The sequence below is a fragment of the Octopus bimaculoides genome, chromosome 2 (assembly GCF_046866305.1).
Source record: "Octopus bimaculoides isolate indiv1 chromosome 2, ASM4686630v1, whole genome shotgun sequence".
Lineage (NCBI taxonomy): Eukaryota > Metazoa > Mollusca > Cephalopoda > Octopoda > Octopodidae > Octopus > Octopus bimaculoides.
This window is the reverse complement of record NC_142929.1, coordinates 164,653,988-164,672,133: the sequence shown is the minus strand read 5'-3', so window position 1 is coordinate 164,672,133 and position 18,146 is coordinate 164,653,988. Positions and strand designations below refer to the sequence as shown.

Genomic DNA, 18,146 nt, shown 5'->3' with positions numbered 1-18,146 from the left:
ACTGGTTCTTGTGCGGGTGGCACATGAGACGCACCATTTTGAGCGTGGCCGTTGCCAGTACCGCCTGACTGGCTCCTGTAGGATTTTCGAGCGAGATCGTTGCCAGTGCCCCTGGACTGGCTTGTGCGGGTGGCACATAAAAGACACCATTTCGAGCGTGGCCGTTTTCGTGCGGGTGACACGTAAAAGCACCCACTACACTCTCTGAGTGGTTGGCGTTAGGAAGGGCATCCAGCTGTAGAAACTCTGCCAAATCAGACTGGAGCCTGGTGTTGCCATCCGGTTTCACCAGTCCTCAGTCAAATCGTCCAACCCATGCTAGCATGGAAAGCGGACGTTAAACGATGATGATGATGATGATGACATTGGTTTATATAGTTATAGATACTCCTGAAAAAGATGAAATGACCATGACAACTTTTGATCACAAGTTTAATCAACCAAGGCAGTCTTGAGGCTAAACAACACCAGTATAGTATCTTTTCTCAGAACAAATTAATTAAAACTAAAAAAAGTAACCTTTCGGTATTAGTCGACAACGTCGTTCACCTTTTTTAATCTCATTTCTTTATCTGTCATGAGGGAACATTGTGTGGGTGAATGATGCTGTTAAGTAGCTCATTAAGATTTTTCCAACCGAAAGGTGTTCAATGTATTATACACATTGAGCCCATGACTAAATTATAAGGTCTGTTATAAGGAAATAGCACTGCAACTCTAAACGCTTCGACTGACTAGAGTATGGCAGCGTGACTGAAGCTTAGAATCTGGAGCGTATAGCTAGATAAAGCAGTTAGACTGAATAGAATATAGCACCATGGAAGTATTAAGTCTGGACAAAGTGTGGTGTTTGGAGTGTAGGCAAAAATGTAATAAACGAGTTCAGCACCAAGTCTAGGGCACAGTTAGACAGTACTATAAGATTACATGATTTATTCTGTGGGTAAAATACGGAAAAAAAATTGGAATAAATATTAATATTAAAGGGAGAAAAGCACGAAAAAAAATGGACGAAAAATTAACTGGAATCAGTTAAATACTAGTGAAAAATAACTGTAATTTAAATATATATGAACAAAAGTTAATTTTAAAATTACATAATATGTTGCAAGAGTTGTGTAGAAATTATACGAAACGACGGCTTTCCGTATTTGCTCTACTAAAGAATCTTGTGATGCTATGACGTCAGAGAATCATAGGACTTGTCGCCTTGTTTTATTTCAACTATATATATACTGATGTCACACTATCTCATTTCTATATATATTGATGTCACACTGTCTTCGTTCTCTATAGATTAATGTGATACTGTCTACCATAACCCATTGCTGTCTCCTGGTCTTTTACAAACTCAGGCTTCCTGTGGCCCCGGCCTTGGGTCATTCTATTTTCTTACTCAACAGAACAGCTGCAAGTCAGCAATCTATAGTAATATCCTAGGGAAGTTTCGACATCAGATACACTCAACATTGCTTCTCTCATCATCGGACACATTGACTGACACTTTTTCATTACTGGCAGACACTCACATCCATTCATCTCTCTGGGACCAACTTCTCTGAAGACATTGTAAGACTTTTCACATTTTATCAACGATCCCTTTCTCTTCTCTCAACTATTAGTTTGTGTGTGTGTGTGTGTGTGTTATATGCGTTCTCGTTGTTGGTCTTTCTATATTGAAATATCTATATTGTCTTGAATTATGTGATTCACTTTCCATTGCAATACTTTCTCTATGAAGATGTGTCTTGTTAGTTGATTAGCTTAACAATTGTGAAATCTGTGGACATCTTGTGAAAGAAACAGCTGACTGAAAAATATGTGACCGCACCTGTCCAGCTTGGCTGAAACTTGTCAATAGTTTTGTTATCAATTGAATTCAGTAGCTGGACATTAGATCAGTGGTCTGGTGATGGCTATGTATGTGTATAGTATTGTGGATTGGAACCGGTCAAATTTGTCGCTTGACCCAGCCACAGTATTAGTCCATGATGACCCTGAAACTAAACAATGTTTCCATTATTATATTCCATGAGACAATCTTTTCACTCGGTTTTATTGCTTTTGCTGGCCTCAGAAACCGTCAGTAATTTCCTCGTAATAATTGCATTTGCATGCCTGTTTTGTTATCTCAGCCAGCACAAATGGCTTTTTAAATAAATATAAGAAAAATAGTCTAAAAATAACTGTAATGATACTTATTTTAGTTTTGTGAGTATTTTTTTCATATAAAAGTTTATTTCTAATATATATATATATATATATATATATATATATATATATATAAATGTTTAGAATATCCACTTGACATTTTTGCCCCACCTCTCGTTTTTTATAACTGTATATAACCATGTTTATATATCCCCACACTTCCTGTAAATCTGTTTTTGTAACAGTTATTGTATCAATAAATAAGTGTTAGCGTCAAAGAAAGAATTTTCAGTATTGTTGCTAATTTGACCCACTTAAGTTAATTTCAACTGCGAAATAACACGTAATTCGTTACGTTTTATTAAACTAGCCGTCTATTTCGTTTTAGTTTTGCGCTGGAAAGGGTATCTGTGTGTGAGAGAAAGATAAAATATAATATTTCTTAACCAATTAGTCTCGTTAACAACGCAGTTTTTGAAAGTAAGAGAGGAGTTTTTGTAAGTTCTAAAATTTTATGGAGGTTAAAAATAATTACATTCCAGCGTTTATTGTCAATTTCTTCTTATTGCTTCAGTTTAGCAGGGTTTAAATAACTTCACATCTAAATTGCTGGAATTTTGGCCGTTTCTAACGAGTCATGATCAAACACGCCTATAGTTAAAATAACCCACCTGGATGCAAACAGTTTTTATTTTGTTGTATCCATTATCTAAAGATACTCAACGTACTTTAAGAAAAGCACGCATCCTCCTCAAACTCTTGTACAATTTTAATCTTATTTTCCTGGAACTGACCAAGTTTCATTTTCTTTCGTGAAAGACTACTGTTGACATTTTTTTTACCATAGTTAAATGATATTGCTCTTATTCCTTCTGGTTCTACATTTCATTACTGTTAATTATATCGTTTTATAGCTGTCAAGGCCAACATTTTCTCTTAATTACTGAGATTCCAAAAATAAACTTATTAGTTTGTTTTTTTTACCAAACACGCCTATCGTTAAAATAACCCACCTGGATGCAAACAGTTTTTATTTTGTTGTATCCATTATTTAAAGATACTTAACATACTTTTTAAAAAAAGCACACATCCTCCTCAAACTCCAAATGGAGTTAATTCGAAATTAAAGAACCTATGAGGACTTTGAAATTACTTCATTGCTTAAAACTAAAATATAAACTGGATGATTGAAGTATTAATTTTAAAGGTGAAAATAGTTTTAGGAATTTAAAACTTTTGCAACTTACTTTTCAAGATAGAATTTTGCGCGAAATATCGATAGCCGAATACATTTTTAAACTAGTTGTTCTGCATGTAATTTAATTCTTACAATGTTTTTAATGTTAGAAAAACACTCCTAGTTTTTTTATATTTTTTTATTTGGTATGTACTAACAGGTTTGTTGTTGTTATTTTTGTTAGTAAACATGTCTGTCCCGTCAGCACCCAACCAACCTGGTGGGTTTATGCCAACATATACAGGACCACCACCTAGCTATCAAGAGTCAGAACATTTTAAAAGTAACACTGGTAAGTTTCTCTTGTACAATTTTAATCTTACTTTCCTGGAATTGACCAAGTTTCATTTTCTTTCGTGAAAGACTACTGGTGACATTTTCTTTATCATAGTTAAATAATATCGCTCTTATTCCTTCTGGTTCTACATTTCATTACTGTTAATTATATCGTTTTATAGCTGTCAAGGCCAACATTTTCTCTTAATTACTGAGATTCCAAAAATAAACCTAAGAGCTTTCATCTTTTTGCTTTGAAAGCCACAAGTTCTTAATGAAAAGTAGCAATTTCCAAATGAAGCAATGAATTGAAATTTGCAAAGATGGGTGCCTCTAATGTTTCTATGATATAAACATTAACTAACTAGGGTAAGTCTATGTAATTACTCGACTTGCTTGTAATAACAGCCAGATCATCCTCGGGCTTCACTCTACTGGCTTAAAAATGGCAGCTACATTGACTAATGTAGTCCTTGATACCTGTGCCAAAATAAATGATAGGTTGCCTTGCTCAGTCAAAGCTAACCTGGGACTAAACAACATGCTAGAAAGGAAACACCTGATGATTAAAACACCAACTTACAAATATTACATTATTTTAAAGAAAGCTTTGCTAATGAAAATCTCTGTCAGCATACCTATTTTGTCATTTGAGTATTTCTACTGTAACTTTCACTGACAAAATGTGATTTTGAAAAGGAAAAAAAAAAGCTCTACAGTTAAATGAATTTTATTCTCTCTTTGGATCATCATCATCATCATCATCGTTTAACGTCTGCTTTCCATGCTAGCATGGGTTGGACGACTTGACTGAGGACTGGTGAAACCAGATGGCAACACCAGGCTCCAATCTAAATTTGGCAGAGTTTCTACAGCTGGATGCCCTTCCTAATGCCAACCACTCAGAGAGTGTAGTCGGTGCTTTTACGTGTCACCTGCACGTGCTACCAAATTATTACTCAGTTTGAACTGTTTTTGTCCCAACAAGACTGGTTCCTCTGTGATAATACTGTTCTAATATGCATTCTTGCTCATTTACTAACGTAGAATCCTCAAATATAGTTCAGTTATTAAAATTAGTGGATAGCTAATAAACCGCATAGTTGCTGAGCTCTACTTAATTTTAGATTGTTTTAATATTTGAGTTTTAGTTTTTAATGTTACCATGTTACCAATACCTTGGGAGTGGAATTTAACTGATAGAGACTAGGCAAAAGTTTTTAGTGTGTGTGTGTGTGTGTGTCTCTCTCTATGGCTGTGACTATGTTTACATTGAAATGAAAACTGGTGCTATTTGTATTATATATCTTTATGCCCTTTCACTTAGATTTGAAAAATAAAAATAAGTACTGGAATTGATATGGTCAACTAAAACTATCAAAAACCAGTAAAAGACTGGTAAAAACCAATGTTAAAGCAGTGGCTCAAAACTCATTTTTTATTTTAAATGGTTTCATATTTGATGCAGACTAAAAGCATTTTATATAAACATCAATGGCAGCAAAATGGTGGTTGTTAGTATTAGAATGGCTTGCAGTATTTGTTCCAGCTCTCCGCATTCTGAGTTGGAATCTTGCTATGGCCAACTTTACCTTTTGTCCTTTTGGAGTTGATAAAGTATCAGTTCTTGGACTGATTTTTTTTTTTATCTCTTTCGGGATTGTAGTTGTCATTCAAAGATCCAACCATGTCATATTGTGTCAGACTGATCCGGCTGGGAGTTGCTTTAAGAGTATATATATCTGTGAAACATGGAGCTGTTTACATCTTAATTTCACAAATAAGAATTCAGTTGGTCAAATAACTGAATGTTCCTTGTCCAGACTGGAGAATGCACTACATATAAGACTGATAGCTTTTACACAACAAAACATGAAGGAATTGTGAAAACTGTAATATAGTAAACTTCTAAATGTTTGGAGTTTGAAATGCAGGAGCTTTCTGTTTATTAGGAGCATTCATTGTAGGGTGGGATTGTGCTAGCTTGATGGACATTTCAAAATTTAACATTAGTAATTCATGTCAAGCTTGAATATAATAATGAACGGATTGTTTGTGTGCTGGCAGACTTTGTATTCAATATTGTATCTAAACAGCTCAATGTGGCTCAGCCCTTCAACTCTCCAACTCATCCAGTGCTGAATTAAGGTTTTGAATATTGAGACTTGTAAATTGTACTTACTGTGTTGGATTATTTACAGCTAAATAAACTAGGTTTGAAAACCTGAGCTTGGATCTAGTAATAAGGCTGATGGTACATTATGAGCTACTGATTAAGTCTCCGGTAAGGTGTGGTATGATGACAAAAAGAACTAATTTATGAAACTATGACCAAATAAACTGTTTAAATGTTGTGTTGAGATGGTAGTGTAAAGATTAAACATACAATCACAAATAAAGCTATTAAAGAATAACCATAAATAAATAAAACTACTACAAATGTGTAAGTCTCTATAGTCATTTGACTTGCAAGAAATAACAGCTAATTTCTCTCAAGTCATACCTTACCAGGTGAAAAAGAAAGCACACATTAGCTAATGTAATCTTTAATATACAAAAAGATGGAATGACCTCGGCTGAAATGCCTTTGATCATAGATTTGTTGAATCAGGCCTTGTATGTTCTAGATGTTTATTTTGCAATATTAAATGCAGGAAGTAGAGCTTCTTTTTATTATAAATCTCGAATATTCAGATAAAAGCTGTAGCCTGCTACTGTGAATACATCCTGGAGATAAAACTAATTGAAACCTGTAAATTTAGATATTAATAGATTTCATTTCTACTGTAGATGAGGGTAATAGCCTGAGAAATGATAACCTTGCTAACAACTCCTCTTAGACATTTAATGCTTGTATTTATTTCAACAAAACTCCCTTGTCAATCAACTCTAACCTTTAACCTCTTATTAATACTATCAAAGATATTCTTATCAAATATCAACAGAGCTAGTCTAAACAGCTTCTATCTGACAATGTTTATCCTTTTACCTGTTGTTAATCAATAATTGTAATTCCTTAGCTTCCTTTGTCGTCGGTTCTTTAAATCTTTTTCTTCTTTTTTTTTTGTTTTCATTTTTGCATCATTCAGATGATAGTTAAATATAATAGTTAATTGATTCAGTGCTATAACTGTAATACATTTCTTGTAAAGAAAATTTAGACATTTTGCTTTTAAATGTAACTCCAGTTGGTGATGTACTTAATGGTGTCATGTATTGTTGTATACTTGATAAAAATGTTTTAGTTATCCTGGACTACTAACCATAGAAACATTGGAACATACTTTAAAGAAACTACGTGTCCTGGTTTAGTACAATAATAGGAGGTGGCAAAACTTGAGCAAGTTATTCTCAGACTAGAGGCCTGGTTTGAATGCTTGCTGCAATAAACTTCACTAAAAGCACTCCAAAGGTTGGATGGTAGTAGTAAGTCACATGATTAAATTTAGTTCTCTTGACTTTTACAGAGTTCTCCAATATTGATTATGTCAATGTAGGTGATGTTCATTCAGAACCTCTGGCATTTCTAAATTTCTATAGAAAGAGCTGAACAAGGGAGGGAAGCAAGCAAGAACTGGAGAAAGTGGATGGTTGAAACACAGTTGGAAAAAGGAGTGCTTGGGTACACAGTTAAACTGCCATTTTTTAACACAGACTATAAACTTCCTGATATTTTTTCTATCTTAAATTTTATATCTTAATGATTTATACTAATATATATGATCGTCACCTTTCGACTCTTTCGTCTCGACCACCACAACTGTCTATTCTTTATTCTTTTAAATCTTACCAGTCTTTCCTAGATGAGCATTTTCTTTTCTAATGCCAACATCCAACATTCTCACTACACCACACTGCAAGTGTTCCTTGTTTAAGTATTACCACTACCTCTCATTGATAATACTTAAAAAGATTCCTTTCACATGGCAAGGTTGATGATTTCATAAGTCTCTCTAGAGATAATTCTTTCATTGTGTTAAAGAACTACTTCAATTTTCACTAGCTTAACTATTTAGAAGGTTCAGAAGTGGATTATGTTGCATCATTTTACATCAAGAGGTAACTTAACTATCTTATAAATTGATGTCAATAATATAAGTACTGATGAAAACCTTCAAGTCAGTGCCTCAGCTTGACTACAGTCAGTTTCTTAGCTCTCAGATATTCTAGTGCTATCGACACAAGGGGCAATGAGTCTTCTCCAAACATCCTGATTGATCACTTACCACTTTACTCCACTCGGGCCAACTCCCATTGCTATCATGTCATCTTGGGACATACTGTGCCATGTCTTCTTTGGTCTTCTACTCGACCTCTTTCTTCCTTCCAGTGTACATTCCATCATGACAGTCGCATTCTCTCCTGCAGTAATCAACGGACATAACCAGTAAACTGTCACTTAGTCACCACATCCCACAAACTTCCAATGTCAGCTTTTGTGGTCACCTCTTTGTTTCTCACTCTTTTCCGGTAAGAGATATCCAGCATTGAACATAGGCAGGATCAATGGAACATAGCCAGCAATTGAGAATCTTCACTGTCTTCCATGTTTCACAGGTGAAGACAGCTGTTGGTACAACAATAGAATAATAAAAGTTGCAGCTTTATCTTCTTACTTGTATTGAAAGAAGGTATTCTCCATACAGTCCTGCAGTGCCAGTCAGCAACATACTTTCTCCATTGTTGCTGGTTTCATTCACATTGCCATGAAGTTTTACCATGCTCAGCATATCCTGCCTGTTAGAATCCACTTGTTCATTAAAATTGCTAACGACAAGCTTGAAGTTGTAACTTGGTATTTCATTATGTACCTCCTGGAGGTGATCATATAACTTATCTTGCTTATTACCTCCTGCAGCATCATTTGGTGCATAGACCTGAATCATGGTAACTTTCCTATGTCTGGCTTTGAAACTATACTGTTAGATTCATCATCATTTTTTAGTGTCCATTGTCCATGCTGGCAAGGGTTGAATGGTTTGACCAGGGCTGGCAACCTGGATGGCTGCACCAGACCTCAGTCTGATTTGGCACGGGTTCTAGGGCTGGATGCCCTTCCTGATGCCAACCAATCCAAGTGTAATGGGCGCTTTTACGTGCTACCAGCACAGGTGCCATTTGTATAACATCAGTACCTGCCATGACTGATTTTACTTTGCTTGATGAGTATTCTTCTCAAGCACTACATAATGCCAAAGGTCTTGGTCATTGATTCCATGAGGCCCAACACTTGAAAGGAGCTTTTCACGTGTTACTGGCATAGGCCACTTTACCTCCACAAGGCCCAACACTTGAAAGGTGCCTATGTGCCACCAGCACGGGTGCCAATTACGTGACACCAGCATCAGCCACAACTACAATTTCACTTGGCTTGACAAGTCTTTTCAAGCACAGCATATTGCCAAAGGTCTCGGTTGCTAGTCATTGCCTCTGCGAGGCCCAAAGTTCTACCACAGGTTCCCTCTACAGTTAGAGATTGGCACTTTACAGAGCTGTCCTCCATATGTGTCACATGACCATACCAGTGCAGTCGTCTCTCTTGCATACCACATCTGATATCTCTTATGCCCAACTTTTCTCTCAAGATGCTTACTCTGTCAGACATGCACACTGACATTGCACATCCAGTGAAGCATACTGGTTTCATTTCTTTCAAGCCTACGCATATCCTTGGCTGTCACAGCCCATGTTTCACTGCTGTGTATAACATAGTTGTTCGCACACAAGCATTTTACAATCTACCTTTCACTCTGAATGATAGGCCCTTTGTTTCCAGCAGAGGTAGGAGCTCTCTGAACTTCACCCAGCTTAATCTTATTCTCACAGCTACACTCTCGGAGCATCCACCTCTGCTACTAACTTGATCACCCAGATAACAGAAGCTATCTACTACCTCTAGGTAGTATTTTCTGTACATTTTTGTTGTTAATCTTCCTCTGATGTTGCTGCACTGCTTATGTGGCCAAAGCTTACACCAGGTACATCTTATGGAGTTTCTACCTATGCCTTTTCTACATATTGAGCAAGGCCATCTACTTGAAGGGATTTGTGATTTGTCTAACTTCCTACTTACTAAGACTTTGGGTTTTGCTAGGTTAACTCTAAGGCCCTTTGATTCCAGACCTTGGTTCTGTACCTGGAACTTCTAGTTCTGGTAGTGATTCAACTATAAGAACAAGATCATCGGTATAGAGGAGCTCCCAGGGGCAGCCTGTCTTAAATTTCTCTGTTATTGCCTAGAGGACTGATGAACAAAAGGTGAATGAGGACCAATCCTTTGTGAACATCAACTTGTACCCTGAATTCTTTGCTGTACTCATTGTCAACTCTCACCTTACTGGTAGTGTCCCTGTACTCGTCTATCCCTAGTTTCTTCATTGACCACCAGATAAGGGATCCAGGGAGCCTGTCAAAGGCTTTCTCCAAGTCAACAAAAGCCAAGTAAAAAGGTTTATCTTTGGCTATGCATTTCTCCTGCAGCGGCTTTACCAGAAATATAGCATCAGTGGTGCTTCTCCCTGACACAAAAACTGCATCTCATCTAGACTACCTCTCTCCCTAATTAGTTAGGCTGTGACCCTCTCCGTAACTTTCATCACCTCATCCAACAATTTGATACCTCTGTAATTATTTCTATCTAAAGCATCACCTTTACCTTTGTAGCAGTTGACTATGGTGCTGCTACACTAGTCATTGGGTATGACTCTTTCGTGAGCCACCTGATTTACAATATGGGTGACTAGACCATAGCCCATACCGCCAGATATTTTAAGCATTTCAGCGGTGATTCCTGATGGGCCAGGGGCTTTCCCTGTCTTCATATCCTTAATTGCTTAATCTGCCAAGGTGCTATTGATTCAGATAGCTGGTCCCTCAACTGGAGCAACATTTGGCAGACTCTTCTCCTCCCATTCATTCTCCACGTTCACCAGTCTTTCATAATGGCATTTCCAAGCCTCTTCCTTTGCTGAATCATTAAATGCAAGTGTGCCATCATCCATGCAGAAGCATTTCTCTCCTAGGACATCACAACTTTCTCTCCCACATTGTCTTGCAATCTGAAACACTTCAAATCTTTGGTCTTCGCGTCACTGAACATAGGCGAGCTTCTTCATTAAAGGAGGAAATGTGTCAAGGCCGACAGGAAGCAGTCCAGCTTCCTAGGGCTAAATAGCAGCAGTATGATTCTCTTATTGGGACTGTCACATTAAGTTGACAGTATACAACTGCTTTATCGTAACACTGCTGCTTAATTCTCTCTGTGAGATTTATAATTAGATTATTTCTAATTTTTGTGATCAGTGAATTTGTTTTCACTAGAAATATATATATTTGCAAGAAGTTGACAGACATCTTCAGCCAGCTGGTTTTGCTACTTCAGGCTGATGACGAGCAATGACTCAGAAACATGTCCCTGAATCCAGACTAGGCTTGTCTCCCCCTCGCAAATATAAGGACACAGGAAATGTGTCAAGGCCGACAGGAAGCGTTCCAGCTTCCTAGGGCTAAATAGCAGCAGTATGATTCCCTTATTGACTGTCACATTAAGTTGACAGTATACAACTGCTATATATGTATATATATATATATATATATATATATATATATATATATATATATATATGTATATATATATATATATATATATATATGAGAGAGAGAGAGAGAGACTCAGAAGGGCCACTTCTACAAATCTCTTCTGAGGATTACCTTGACAATGACAGATGACAACATTTTCATCATGGCAGGAGACTTCAATGGACATATTGCAAAACACTCTGATGGATTTCAGGGTGTGCATGGTGGCTACAGCTTTGACTCCAGAAATGAGGTGGGGACAAGGCTGCTAGTAAGGTAGGATACAGGCTAGTCACCTGCATAGTTAATCAGGTCATTCAGGAAGGTGTAATATCCAGTGGCTGGCGTAGCAGCATAATTGTTAGCTGCTACAAGGGTCAGGGTGGTGCATTAGATAAAAGCACCTATAGAGGGAACACTAACTTCAGAAAACCTAACTATCTGATCACTTATCAATATGTGGGGGCAGTGGAGACACCAACCAGATTGATTACATCCTCACCAGACACACTGGCAGATATATGCTCATAAATGCACAATCTTTCCCAGGGGAAGAATGTACAACTCAACATAAGCTACTGGTTAGTGGCTTCAGGCTTAGGACCAGAAAGATCCAGAGACACAAGTCAATATAGAAAAGGAGGCTGTGGAAGTTCAAGGATCTTTCAAACGGGTAGAGATTTAGAGATGTCCTCAATGAGGCCTATGTTGAGAAGGAGGTAACGATAGATAAATATACAGGACAACTGGATGTTCCTACGGGACAATCTATAAAGGGCAACAGACAAAATTTGTGGGTGGAGCAAAGCCTCTGCCAGATCAAGGGTGACATGGTTGTGGAACAGCGATATGGACAGGGCCATAAAAGAGGAGAGACAGGTCTGGAAAGAGTGGAAAAGAGAGGTGGTAGCAAAGAATCTTATTAGAAGGCTAAAAGAGAGGATAGATGTTGGGCCTATCTAGCTAGGGTAGAAACTGAAAAGAAGAGGTTTGCCAATGTCCTACAGCATGAAGGTCAGTGACTTGAAGTGTTCTAGATTGCTAGACAGTGTGTCAGTGAGAATCCAGATATTGTTGGAGAGAAATGTGTGCAGATGGATAATGGTATGCTTGCACTTAGTGATGTAGACAAGAAAGAGGTGCTGAAAAGTTATTATGTGAGACTGTTGAATGTAGAGAATGGATGGAATAAAGGGAGTCTCCATCATGTGAATCCAACAGATGGACCAGCTATCCTAGTGGACAACAGTATGGTAGATAAGGCAACTAAAAACCTTAAAACTGGGAAAGCTCCTGGTCCCTCTGGAATCGCACCTGAGACGCTTGAGATATCTGGTGAGGTAGGATACAGGCTAGTCACCTGTATGTTAATCAGGTCATTCAGGATGGTGTGATACCCAGTGACTGGCATAGCAGCATAATTGTTAGCTGCTACAAGGGTAAATAAGGGTGGTGCATTAGATAAAAGCAACTATAGAGGCATCAAACTCCTGAACCTGGTGATGAAAATTGCAGAGAGAGTTATAGTCAAAGTAATGAGGAACAGAATTAGGATAAACGAAATGCAGTTCAGCTTCATCTGGGGAAAAAGCACTTTTATATGCTATTTTCATAGGCAACTGCAAGAGAAGTACTTAGCTAGGAATAAACCATTATACTTGACATTTGATCTAGATAAAGCCTTCGATAGTGCCCCACTGTGTGATATGGTGGGCTCTGAGGAGGTTAGGGATAGATGAGTGGCTGGTGAAAGCTATACAGGCCATGTGCAAAGATGCTGTCAGTAAGGTGAGTGTTAACAAGTACAGTGATGAATTTGATGTACAAGTAGGGGTTCATCAAGTCTCAGTTCTTAGTCCCCTCTTTTTCATTATTCTTCTCCTGGCCATAACAGGAATTCAAGACTGGCATCCCTTGGGAACTACTATATGCTGATGATCTTGCTCTCAGAGATAGATGAGAAAGCAAAATCTGGAATTTAAGGGCTTTATAGTTAACTTAGCAAAGACTAAGGTCCTAGCAAGCAAGAAAACTGACAGGACCCCACTCCATTCAGGTAGGATTTGTTGGAAAGTTGTAAGTAGGAACTCCATACGGTGTACCCAGTGTAAACTATGGACACGAGGTGTAGTGGATTAATAGGAAGCTTATCAGAGAAGACAATTTTCGTATGTGGAAGATGCACAGGATCCATAAAAACTTTAGAGACATGGGGAAATTGATTCTCTCAAATGCCCAGTTGGCTCATTAGAGGTAGTAGGTAATTTCTGCTACCTAGAGGATCAAATAAGTAGTGGGGCAGGGATAACAGTGTGATAGCTAGAATAAGAATAGGGTGGAGGAAATTCAGAGAGTTGTTACCTCTGTTGGCCACGAAAGGTTTCTCTCTGTGACTGAATGGAAGATTGTATGATGCATTATATGAACAGCAATTCTACATGGTAATGAGATGTGGGCCCTAAATGCAGAGGACATGTGAAGGTTAGAAAAGAATGAGGCTAGTATGTTCTGCTGGATGTGTAATGTAAATGTGCATGTTTGACAGTGCTAGTGTTTTGAGAGGGAAGTTAGGCATAAGAGGAATTGGTTGCTGCATGCAAGAGAGACAACTGTGCTGATTTGGTCATATGATACAGATGGATGCTGACAGCTCCATGAAGAAGTGCCAATCTCTCAAAGTAAATGGAACATGTGGAAGTGGGGGACCCAAGAAGATATGGGATGAAGTACCGAAGAACAATTTCAGGATGCTGAACCTTTCAGGCAAGATGACTCCACGGCAGAAGTGTAAAGACTGGTCCCTCTGGTGGTATAAAGCACTAATGGTGGTGTCATGCAAAAGCACCTGTGTGGTGCGACATAAAAGCACCCAGCACACTCTGTAAAGTGGTTGGTGTTAGGAAGGGTATCCAGCCATAGGAGCCACACCAAATCAGACTGGAGTCTGGTGCAGCTCCTCAGCATGGACAACAGACATTAGAAGAGCATGATGATATATATATTTATATATGTGCACATCACACACACAAGGCCTATAAGTAAAAATGTTAAGTTTGAGACCTTAAATTTGATATTGCAGTAATTCAACACTTTGCTATTACTATCTTTCCATTACAAACTATCTTTCCAAATCGTGCATAATGTTTGTCTCTGAACTATTTATTATACATTTCATAAGTGTTTCCTACCTCATTTGAGATAACAGAAAACATTTTTTATTTATTTATTTATTTATTTTTTTTTTGAGGATGGTCATTGTGTTTCAATAATTTTAAAAATAGTTGCAAGTCCTTGGCAAGAACAAGTTGTTTCTTGTACCCATGTCAGTTTGAGTTATGATTGAGCAGATTGTGATGATGAAAGACATTCCATATATGATCCTTCCATTTATATTTTGTTAGCAGGAACTATATTGTTCAATATGTCTTTCATCAGGAAGATCATCATTTAATGTGATCCAATACTGAATGTCTTTAAATATAAATACAGGCAGGGCTATGTGGCTAAGAACACTTTGCAATCAGTTTCAGATTTGACCCCAAAGCATTCATTGACCATATCTTATGGGTGAAGTTTTAATAGAAACTTGCAGAAGCTGCTGTGAATATTTGTATAAACTGGTATATTGAGTTACAGCTTTTGAACCAAAAAAAAAAAAATCAAACTTATTAATTTAATAAAAAGGTATCAATAAAATATTAAGACTGAAATAAGTACTGGGGTTGATAGGTTAACTAAAACACCTGAAGGCTGTGTTTCAGCATAACTGCAGTTTAATGACCATGACCAGTAAAAGAATACCTTCAAACATCAAAGGATCAATTGTGTGTGTATGGGGATGGTGGAATAGAGCTTAATTATTTCAAGTTTCCTACAGGCAAAGCATTTATAAGACAGTATATCTGAAATGTATTGAAAGTAATTCTTTATTGATATTCCATCTGATGAATTCCTCCGGAGTGAGACCCTTTAAGCAATGAAAAAGCAGTTAACTTGAACAGTAATCTATATAGAGGCATGTTGTTAAAAAAAAAATAAGTGATTTAAAAAAAAAACCATATCAGTGTTATTGAGAAGAGAAGAGAACAGATTAAATACAAATAAGGACAAAGTTTGAGATATTTTGGATTATCAATGTTTCATGTCTGTATGTTAGGATAAATTCTAGCTTGTGTGAAAGTAGATAGTATGATCAGTTGTATTTTGCATTATGTTTGTGAGGTTTTTGTATATTCGGAATGGTTACCATAGATATGTGAAACCTCATCATAGAAATTTGAGAATATGACCCTGAAATGTCTCTTCCATTCTCTTTAGTTATGACTAGGGGCCTTTTTGGTCAAAATATCAAGATTATTTTAAAATGAAATTTTAATCTTTGTATTTTTTGTATTTAACCTATTCTTCACTACATTGCCATGCTTTCAAAATCACTATATTCATACCTATTTTAATACATAAAATCCATATCTTTTTAATAGTGCACACATTTATAAGAAGAATATAGAATTGTCACTAAGATATTTATTTTCTTTCTCACATCAGATATGCTAAATTCTAGTACTGATTATTTTAGCTGTTTAACTCCACCCCTCCTAGCCCAATTAAGTTCCTGAGCCAAGAAATGCAACAGAACTTTCTAAAAAGTTTTCAGTTATATTGTTTCCAAGTAGCTTGTATGTCACTGGTGCTTTGGCGTGTTTAGACTATTTGCTGACATGTTTTGAAGTTGAGAAGGATGTTATGTATATATTTATATTTTTGCAATTGACTGCAGATATGACAAGCTATCCTGTGTGTACTTTGTACTGATATCTCTACAAACCATTGTTTAAATAATTCAACACTGTTGCATAATACTTAAGTACTTATCCTAGTTGCAATAAGTCTATAAACTTCAGGGTGATGTATCTTTGTTAACATGATCCTGTTTTTCAGGAGAATTGCTACAGGAAGCATATTTAGATTAAAGTTATATCGCTGAAGACTAAACTTAGCTGTCTTAACGCTTTTAGTTTAACTTTCAAGTAGACGGGGAAATTTTAGAAATTATGTTGATTTTGTAGAGTAAAATGTCCCTCTATGTTTGCGAAAAACTTTTTTTTGTTTTGTTTCACTTTTATTACTTTATTCATTTAAAATCTTTTTGGTCTTACCTTCATCAATATTGTATTTGGCCACCATTCTATATCACTTTAAATAATAGATGCAGACATTGCTGTGTGGGAATGAATTGGCAGACAGAAACTGTACAGAAGCCAATTATGTGTATATCTGTGCATGTGTGAATGTTCGTTACATGTCTTTGCTCTGATATTGTGTGGATAATGGTAATCTGTTTATCTTTAGTAAATTACCTGTGGCTTGGTAATTTCAATATGTGAAGACCTATGGAATAAAAATACTTTTTAATAAACAGACAGGGGTTGACAACAGGAGCTTTAGAATATTGCTTCAATAAATCTTAATGAATCTATGACTGCATAGGAAAAACTAAAGTAAAAACAATGAGGATGATAATGAATTTAAGTTAAAAGCATCCAACTTAAATCTCCACTTATCAATACATCACTTCCATTGTGATATTAATCTGTTGTATCCTCTTTGTTTCTTGTGCAATGCTTTCTATGCTTCCTTTCAAGGTATCTATGTAATGCCTCTTCCTAATTGTGCTTGACTCTCTTCCTATTGTTTTCCCCACTTGTTTCCCCATCAGATGTCTGTTTTCCATGCTGGTATGGGTTGAATGGTTTGATAGGAGCTGGCCTGCCGAACAGCTGTCCAGGCTCCAATTGTCTTGTGGTTGGTTTCTACTACTGGATGCCCTTCCTAGTGCCAACTACTTTACAGTGTGTGTGGAGTGCTTTTAACAGGGAACTAGCATGCCTACAAGACAAAAGACTTCTCAGTTGGGAATGGGAGTGGTAGCATGGCCAGTTTGTACTGCTCAGGGTGGTCTTCGAGTTTTCTGTCTCTTACCCAACAAAAAACAATATGCATGCATGATGCTCCAAATCATCTGAAGCAGACGTTCCCTTCAGCTCCTTTCATCTGTATCATTGCTGTACTAAGCACTGTAAATATTAACATGAACAGATACCAGTCTGTGATAACCTGCACAGTTTATGGGCACTGCCTATCCTGCCCCCGATGAATATTTTGTATCATAAATGGCTAGACACTAAAATTAAATTTATTTTCACTACTTTGTCTGTCTTATTTTTTTCTGTTTCAAATTGTAACAATTGTACAATTTTTTTGTCAGTTTTAAAAAAATTTGAGCAGCTTTTGATATTCCTTTATCTTTTGCAGGTTACACTGGAAACTATGGTTCTATGAACCAACAGCCAATGCCTAGCTATTATCCCCCACATCAACACACAACTGTTACAGTTCAGCCTCCTCCACAAGTAGTTGTAGTCGGAGGTTGTCCAGCTTGCAGGGTTAGTGTTCATTCATTCATTCTTTCACTTTAAGTTAGATCTTACCCATTTAACTAACTGTATAAAGCTACATACAAGATTGATGCATCTTGTTATTTTTCCTTAAATCCCTTAATACATGTTTGTAAAAAGACTATTTTATTAATTTTATGCAACGAGTGACTGGTATTGGGAAGGGCATCCAGCTGTAAAAATCTTGCCAAAACAGCCACAGAAGTCTAGTGCAGGCTTTGGCCTGGCCAGGTCATGTGGAACTGTCCCACTCATGGTAGCATGAAAGATGGATGTTAAACGATGATGATAAATTTTTGAAAGCACAAAACCTGCTTGTAATCAGTTTACAGGGAAAATAACATCAGTGTCACTGCTCAGAGCTGAGCAATTTGCAAAGCACAAATATAAGCACACACACACACACACACGTGTGTGTGTGTGCATGTGTAATCAGTTTCTTTCATTTC

The 18,146-nt window shown here is 37.0% G+C and overlaps 1 protein-coding gene across 3 annotated transcripts in view; it reads left to right on the top strand.

The window, feature by feature from the left end:
* The first annotated feature begins 1,165 nt into the window (after positions 1 to 1,165).
* LOC106875261 (membrane protein BRI3) overlaps positions 1,166 to 18,146 on the top strand; it is a 17,569-nt gene continuing 588 nt past the window's right edge. Inside the window, exons 1-3 of one of the 3 annotated variants that reach the window (XM_014923329.3) lie at positions 1,166 to 1,569; positions 3,573 to 3,680; positions 17,555 to 17,685. In XM_014923329.3, coding sequence (XP_014778815.1) covers positions 3,578 to 3,680; positions 17,555 to 17,685 — 234 coding nt within the window. In that variant the 5' untranslated portion in view covers positions 1,166 to 1,569; positions 3,573 to 3,577. Of the gene's footprint in view, positions 1,570 to 2,538; positions 2,649 to 3,572; positions 3,681 to 17,554; positions 17,686 to 18,146 lie in introns of those variants that run through there. The other 2 variants (XM_052965693.2, XM_089348038.1) reach the window with 2 other exon arrangements.